Source organism: Micropterus dolomieu, linkage group LG09 (genome assembly GCF_021292245.1).
Source record: "Micropterus dolomieu isolate WLL.071019.BEF.003 ecotype Adirondacks linkage group LG09, ASM2129224v1, whole genome shotgun sequence".
Lineage (NCBI taxonomy): Eukaryota > Metazoa > Chordata > Actinopteri > Centrarchiformes > Centrarchidae > Micropterus > Micropterus dolomieu.
The window spans coordinates 3,578,035-3,586,474 of record NC_060158.1 but is presented as its reverse complement, the minus strand read 5'-3'; the positions used below and the strand labels follow the sequence as shown (position 1 = coordinate 3,586,474).

At 42.3% G+C, this 8,440-nt stretch overlaps 2 protein-coding genes across 5 annotated transcripts in view; one reads left to right on the top strand and one right to left on the bottom strand.

Moving 5' to 3' along the window:
* Positions 1-8,440, top strand: part of LOC123976544 (zinc finger protein 2 homolog) — a 192,147-nt gene that overhangs the window by 78,575 nt on the left and 105,132 nt on the right. The gene's annotated exons all lie outside the window — the stretch shown is intronic.
* LOC123976536 overlaps positions 1-8,440 on the bottom strand; it is a 24,193-nt gene that overhangs the window by 3,527 nt on the left and 12,226 nt on the right. For 2 of the 4 annotated variants that reach the window (XM_046058777.1, XM_046058776.1), the window contains exon 3: positions 7-683. In XM_046058777.1, coding sequence (XP_045914733.1) covers positions 7-683 — 677 coding nt within the window. The remainder of the gene's footprint in view (positions 1-6; positions 684-8,440) is intronic. The other 2 variants (XM_046058779.1, XM_046058778.1) reach the window with 2 other exon arrangements.

Genomic DNA, 8,440 nt, shown 5'->3' with positions numbered 1-8,440 from the left:
CTTAATGTGTGGGGTTTTTGGGTCCTCCTGGTCCAGACTGGGGCTCTTCTCCTCCTTAATGTGTGGGGGTTTTGGGTCCTCCTGGTCCAGACTGGGGCTCTTCTCCTCCTTAATGTGTGGGGTTTTTGGGTCCTCCTGGTCCAGACTGGGGCTCTTCTCCTCCTTAATGTGTGGGGGTTTTGGGTCCTCCTGGTCCAGACTGGGGCTCTTCTCCTCCTTAATGTGTGGGGTTTTTGGGTCCTCCTGGTCCAGACTGGGGCTCTTCTCCTCCTTAATGTGTGGGGGTTTTGGGTCCTCCTGGTCCAGACTGGGGCTCTTCTCCTCCTTAATGTGTGGGGTTTTTGGGTCCTCCTGGTCCAGACTGGGGCTCTTCTCCTCCTTAATGTGTGGGGGTTTTGGGTCCTCCTGGTCCAGACTGGGGCTCTTCTCCTCCTTAATGTGTGGGGTTTTTGGGTCCTCCTGGTCCAGACTGGGGCTCTTCTCCTCCTTAATGTGTGGGGGTTTTGGGTCCTCCTGGTCCAGACTGGGGCTCTTCTCCTCCTTAATGTGTGGGGTTTTTGGGTCCTCCTGGTCCAGACTGGGGCTCTTCTCCTCCTTAATGTGTGGGGGTTTTGGGTCCTCCTGGTCCAGACTGGGGCACCAGTCTTGCTCTTCATTGCTCCCCGACAGCTGCTGGACTTCTGCTATAAAATGAAAACATACAGCCAGACATTAAAGCAGACACATCAAGACTGCACTAAACCCTTATTGTAGGTCAGGGTTTAATAGTATTCTATTGAATTTGAATCCAGTACAGAGCAAGGTTATAATCGTTAACAAAGACAAACGAAATAACGAAAACTAGATGTAAAAAACATTGTTGTTAACTGAAATAAAAATAAAAACGAGGCTTTACAAAAAAACGATAAACTAAAACTGGGTTGAAGGTTTGCAAAACTAACTAAAATGAAAGAGTAAATGTCCTTAGTTTTTGTTTATTTATTTATTTTATAGGACCTAATAAGCCCACATTTCAGGTGGATATGAAGCCGGGGGAACTGACATTCTGGGGCAGTTGAAATGCCAAATTTTGCATGCCTGCCAAGAATTGTATGAAAATGCATTAAAGTTCTCCTTTTAAACACCATACTATTCTTTGTGGGGTTTAACAATAGTTATAAGTGATCGGTATATATTTTATGAACATTAAGAATCGTTACTTAGGAAAAGTACCATTTCTTGAGATTCAGCAAAAACATCTGGCGTTAACCACGTTCAAACAATGTCAACAGCAAAGTGTCCTAAAAGGACCTTAATAAGTGAATGCATAATTCGGCAAAACAGATGTTGTAGGCTACCTGCTGAAATTTGCATGTCTTTTCTCAGTATAAAAAGAGCGTTACCTCCCGCGAGATGTATGCAATTCACGGCAGGCATGCAGAATTCGGCCAGAGGTAGACTGTGTCTGACTTGACGGCGCAGTTTTTATTCCCCTATGTATCAAGTCAGCGAAAGTCAGCCAGCTATCTCGTACAGACCTGTTGACTACAGGTTATAGCTTGCTAACTTTCACAGCTGTTTTCGAAAGTTATCATAGCTCTCCTTATTTGCTGGGCTCCTTACATTCTTGCTAATAACTGTTTTGCAGATGGGTCTCTGACATTGACAGCGTTGTGTTGGACAGATTTGTGCAGCGGTGTTTATGATACCAATCAATCAATTATTATATATATATTTAACAAAAACAGTATAGTAAGTATAGATTACTAGCTAATTCAAGACAGTAGTTCATTGCACGTTTCATAAAGAGCAGGTCTAAACCATACTCTTTGTAATTTTATTTACAGAGCCCCAACAATTCCCCCTATGGGCAAGCACCTGGCACAAAATTACGGGATGGAAAATGTCTAGTTAGTAACATGCATTAATGGGATAAGAATGCATACTGATGGAGAAGGACAGGGGGAGAGAGGAGCTCAGTGCATCATGGGAAATCCCCCGGCAGTCTAGGCCTATAGCAGCGTAACTAAGGGATGGTTCAGGACTCACCTGAGCCAGCCCTAACTATAAGCTTTATCAAAGAGGAAAGTCTTAAGCCTACTCTTAAATGTGGAGATGGTGTCTGCCTCCTGAACCCAAACTGGAACCTGGTTCCACAGGAGAGGAGTTTGATAGCTGAACGCTCTGGCTCCTAGTCTACTTTTGGAGACTCTAGGAACCACATTGTATTCTGGGAGCGCAGTGCTCTGGTGGGGTAGTACGGTACTATGAGCTCTTTAAGATAAGATGGTACCTGACCATTAAGAGCTTTGTAGGTAAGAAGATGGATTTTAAGTTTTATTATGGATTTTGGCCCCCAATGGCATCTAATAGTCAATTAACTCTTTACCCTCTGGGGGAAATGTTTCAGGGCTTTAGGTGTTGACAGCAGAAATCTGAACAATACAAAACAACGATAGCCAGGCCAAGACTTCCTCTTCTGAGTGCAGGTCATAGTTTACAATCCAGTGTTTCCCCTGTATGCATTCAGGAGCGGTGGTGTGGTGCTGCTGAATTATGACTGCCGCTACTAAAATTTCAAACAATCATTATTATATCAATGCGCTACTAATTTTCACTCACACACTATGTGAGCACGGTAAACCTCATGCCTTGGCACGCTTCCTCTCCTCATTCTTTAAAGGACATCTAAGTGACTGGTGCTGTTATAAGAGCAGCGTAACTCCTGTAAGGAATCCGGAGGTGCGTAGAGAGTGTTTGATTGATTCTGCCAGTAAATGTAGGCTACTGTGTCGGTTACAGTGTGTCAGCTTCTCAAGACCAAGAAACAAAGTGAAGCCGGTTGCACTACATCCCCTCTCCCCTTCAGACCGCATAGCTGAGCAGGAAAGCTTCTACAGCAGGCTGCGTCTTTAGCTGCTATGTAACTCAACATTAGCTCAATTTATAGAAAGTAACTGGACGCTGTATTTTATTACTGCCTACTTGTCCAATGTTGAGAACATCAGGTACAAACTGAGACTAAACTGATGTAGCCTGCAGCTCTGTCCTCTACAGACTGGTTCGCCCTAAATTATTTTAAGTTTTCACAAAAGTCTGAAAAAGTCGTTGTTAGGAAAAGAAAGGATTGAAGACCCTCCCACCTCACTGACCATGGCCACCACCAAAACATTCATCTGAAGCTCACATGCACAGATGTTAGAGGGTTATCAATTTGAATTTTGCTATATTCTCATGAAGAATTGCCTTATGTGAACCATGCCTCGACCAAAAGAGCTCTCAGAAGACCTAAGATTAAGAATTGTTGACTTTCATGAAGCTGGAAAAGGTTACGGAAGTATCTCTACAAGTCTTGATGTCCATCAGTCCACAGTAAGACAAACTGTCTATAAATGGAGAAAGTTCAGCCTGTTGCTGCTCTCCCTAGGAGTGGCCATCCTGCAGAGACGACTGCACGAGCACAGAGCAGAATGCTCAATGAGGTTAAGAAGGAACGTAGGGTGTCAGCAGAAGACTCACAGAAATCTCTGGAACATGCTAACATCTCTGTTGATGACTTTACGATTTGTAAAACACTAAAGAAGAATGGAGTTCGTATGAGGACACCACGGAGGAAGCCACTGCTGTCCAAAAAACACTGCTGCACGTCTGAACACCTGGATGTTCCACAGCACTACTGGCAAAATATTCTGTGGAGAGGTGAAACCAAAGTTGAGTTGTTTGGAAGGAACACACAACCCTATGTGTGGAGGGAAAAACACCAAAACCTCATCCCAACTGCGAAGTATGGTGGAGGGGGCATCATGGTTGGGGCTGCTTCTCTGCCTCTGGGCCTGGAAGGGTTGCTATTAGGGCTGCACGGTTTGGAGAAATATTGCGATTGAGTGTATTTGTGTACTATTATAACATTAAATAAAGAGTATAGCATAATGTTCAGCAATGAGTATGCTAGTAGAAAGTGAATATATTAATTACAATAGTTATTATAATTTAATATAATAGTATACCTAGTTTAATATGTAGCAAACAGTTACAGCTGTTTCATTTCTGTGCGTTGTTTTTTTTGTGCAGGAATAAGGCTCTACATTGGTCATTAATTTGTTAATGCTAAATACAAACTTGTCAATAATCACATTGTTCAACATTTAATGATTTTCTGTAGTACGTCCTGCCCCATCCAGGTGATTGGTTGGTTGACGAAAAGTGACGCTGACAAGCACGTCAGCTTTATGAAAAGTTGAACATGTTGAACAACAAAATGCACCGATACAGCTATTGTTAAGTGGTCAGCGAGCCAAACCCAAACCTTATTTATCTTCTCTCAGTTTTCTTATGTGTCACTTCCTCTGCAGACAACACGTCTCTGTCTCACCGGCATTTCTCTCTGTGCTCCAGTGGAGAGTCTGACTATGTTTCCAATGAGTAACGACGGAGGGAAGGGAGGAGGTTTACGTTATCTTGTTGTCTTAAACGTTACTCGCACATAAATCTGACTGCACGTAACGTTATCTGTTTTAGAGACACATGCGAGAGCCCGGTGTGGGCGGGCATAATGACTGCAGCACACACAGAAGAGAGCGTCACACACACTTTTACTGTTTTATTAAATCACACATGACGATATCGCGGTTGCAATTAGATTAATCGTGCAGCCCTAGTTGCTACCATCGACAGAAACATGGATTCCAAAGTTAATCAAGGTTTCAGCAGAAGAAAATACTCCTTCTGGAATCTCCCAGTAAGAGTCCTGAACTCAGCCGTATTGAGATGCTAATTTGTTCCGCCATAGTTTCAAAATGAACTGAAAAAACATTAAGACTTCTAACATTGTGTTTTCCGCCGCTGCTCCCCGCTCGTGAGCTCACTAGGTCCGGACCTGAATATTAGAATATTCGACCATTGGGTACACATTGGATTTTCAATTTTGAGATTTGATTATTGAGGGGTTTTTCCGCGCGCCTGACCTCCGCTGACAGCAGTGAACTTTACGTTCCATTTCACATGAAGTCCTCAGCTGTGTGGAGCACTTTAAACTGAGTGATGAAATTTAGCTGACGCTTTTATCCAAAGCGACTTGCTATATATATTATATATATACACACATACACACACAGTATATATAGCAAGGTCGCACACCTCTGGAGCAACGAGGGGTTAAGTGTCTTGCTCAGGGACACTTTGGTGTTTCACAGTGGATTCGAACCAGGTTCTCTCACACCAAAGGCATGTGTCTTCTCCACTGCACCATCACCACTCCATCAGTACTGTGGCGTTTTAGACAACTGCTTAATTTCATTACAGATCAAAACAGTCAAATTTCCTACATTTTAAAATGAATCAGTAGCTAAACTGTAGGCTGGAAACAAACAAACAACAACATAATGAACACGTCTCAATAATTTTATTAGGCCGACTGTAGAAGAAGAGCATTTAGTCACTATGATAAAAGTTAAAAGTGAATATTGAAAATAACGTGTTAGATTTAGTTCCGCTACCAGATAAATATTCCTCTTTTATCTAACTCCTCCCTTGGGTCTGCTAGCCGCCATAACAAAGTTAAAAACAAAGATTTGGTAATAATCACTTAGCAGAACTTCTTGGGCATTTATCCTTCTTCTGCTGTTCTTTTCTGTACTGGTCTATAAAATACGTAGCTGTAGCTCATGAAATTACAGCCTGTTTGTCAATAGATTTAGTTAGTTTAAACAATCGGCATAAGTCTTAATTGCACGCAATACAAACACAACATACAATGTAATTTATCAAATTGTGTTGGAGAATGTAGTGCGAGGGTGGAGGATACGCATGTGACAAAGTCCGGTTTTCAAAATACGGTTTTGACACAACGTACACAGGATGGAAATAAGATTAATTGTATTTTATTTAAAGGATGTATAAAACATGTTACATGTGTCCGTTAAAAGTAAAATAAAATTTTTGGGAAATTACTTACATATTATTCTTTGATTTAAGATTGCTGAAAAAACTTTTTTTTTCTTTTACTACTTATTATATCTATGCAGTGTAGGGATGGGAACCTCTGGGCAACTCACGATTCGATTCAGAGGGCTGCGATTAGATTTTAAAACGATTATTGATGCATCTTGATGCATCATTTTTTCTATAGAGGATCCCAGGATCACTTTTAATTTGCACATTAAAATCCAAAAGAAACATCTCCTAATTAGCTCAAAAGGACTAATTTACTTTATTAACCCTGATCCCTCATTTCATTAAAAACCACTTGTCAGGCTCCTCTAAAAAAAACTGAAATGTAATTATCAGGATATAGCCTACAGTATGTGTACAGGACAGAGCTGCACACCAGTTTAGTCTCAGCTTGTACCTGATGTTTGACTAGTAGGTTAGTTAGTAATGACATACAGCTGATCATTAATATTACTTTGTTACTAATTTAGCTAACGTTACATAAATAAATAAATATTTTTAGCGCCTTTCCCGGGACCCAATGACACTTTACACATAGTTACAGTGACAGAACAACAAAAAGTCATTCAGGAGTGAGTGCCTGGGTAAAGAGCTGGGCTTTAGAAGATCTTTGAAAGGGTCCAGATACGGAGCATTTTGGATCTCTGTGGGGATGAGTTCAGGAGGGGGGGCTCCGGAGAGCAGGCCCGTGTACAGGGAGATGTTAGCTCGCGCTAACAGCCTTCACTTTTCCAGCTGTTGGGGAAACAACAGACTTTTATTAACGGACACTCTGTGACTTACGCTGCACGTTCTCTACCAGACTGAAACTTACTGCTAATATATTTCACCGCTAACTTTCAGCGTCACGTTCTGCCGCTCGCTCACTCTCTCACTCGCTCGGCCTCACTTTTCTTCTTCTTGATAATGGCTGCTGCTGAAATAGATCTCAGTCATGGCAGCAACAGTTACTCACATAGTCACTTCCTCTTTAGTGGTTTTGCCTACAAAATAAAAGCATGAGAAGCTTGTTTACTTTAATGCAGTATCTGGAGTTGAACTGAGCTTTTGAATTGAACGACACCAAAAGAGTCTGTAGCTGCTAGACACACCTCTGAAAGAGCCCGCGGTTATGGAGATTTAAATGGCTCATTCTAAGCTGACAAAAACATAACGGCTTATAATCAGGTCTTTACGGTGTTTCTACGTCATGAAACCACAGTTATGCTGCGCGATCATGCGCAGTAGACGCTGGTGTCGACAGGAAGTAGCCCTGCAGTAGTATTTTACTGGTCCAAAACTGGCTTCACTGGTCTCCATTCAAACCAGTGGGGTGGCTTCGTCCAGTAATAAACGGTTTATGGTTAAACTGGAAGTTAGCCTGCTCGGCTGGCAAAAGTCAACACAGCGGACGCTGTAGCGCTACCACCAACTAGCGTTTGGCAGTGTAATTGCAGAATGATGGAGACACCGACGCACAAGTATAAATGCACGGCAACGTGACCCTACGCAGGAGTAAAAATCAAGCTTTAAGCCCCTCCAGCCAGTTTTAACTGCTGTTTTTGATGAACGTTCTTTCTCAAACAGAGAATGTGGGTGTGGTTAATAGTCGGACGTAATACATTACCATGACAACCAAAAACTGACCGGATGGAGTGTCCACTAACGATGTGCTGTGTTAACATCACTACACTTTACTGTCTGGCAGGAGTAGCCGTTACTTACCCATGACAGAAACTAATGTGCGCGTATCAGCTGTTATCAGTCATACAGTCGATGGTCCTGTCACGCACTGCACACGGTAACTCCCACTACGTTTTATAGTGCGTTTACTTTACCGCAGGGGTGCGGAGCCTCCGCCGATGCATTGGTAAAACGGCCGTCAGTAAAATGCATGTTGCAGACTGTATATAAGACGATGGCAGGTGAAAGTGCGAAGTGTTTTCTGTCCTCTGTCCTCCAACACCGCACGAACAGATGCCATACTGAAAATGAACAGCACACTAAACCAAGAGGAGGAAACTAAAAAATAAAATGAAGACCCTCTGTTAGCTAACATTCTGCAATAACTATGCTAGCTAACTACACCTGGCTAACTACAACTTAGCTAACTAAACTAGAAAGACAAACCAACAGTCGGACACAGCGAGACATAGCGACTGTGAGTTCTAAGTAAATGACATGATAAATTGGTTAGCTAGCTCACAACGATGTTTATCAGTTTGATGCTCTGAGTTAACGAGGCGTGACGGTTTTTTAACGAGGCATGACAGTGCGCCTGTGCAAGCTTGGAGAATGACGTATGACTTATGGAATCACCATAGTCATACGTCACCGCCCCGTTTTAACAACTAAGCAATTTTTGCAACTTCGAGCACAAAATTAAGCCATTTGTCAAAAAATATTTGGCGAATAATGTGGGTAATCAACACTGTGAGGAAATGACTCAGAAAAATATGAAATATCATAGAAATGTCAAAATACACTGGACCAGGCGATATGATAGCGTATACCACAGCCTGTCATGAGCTAC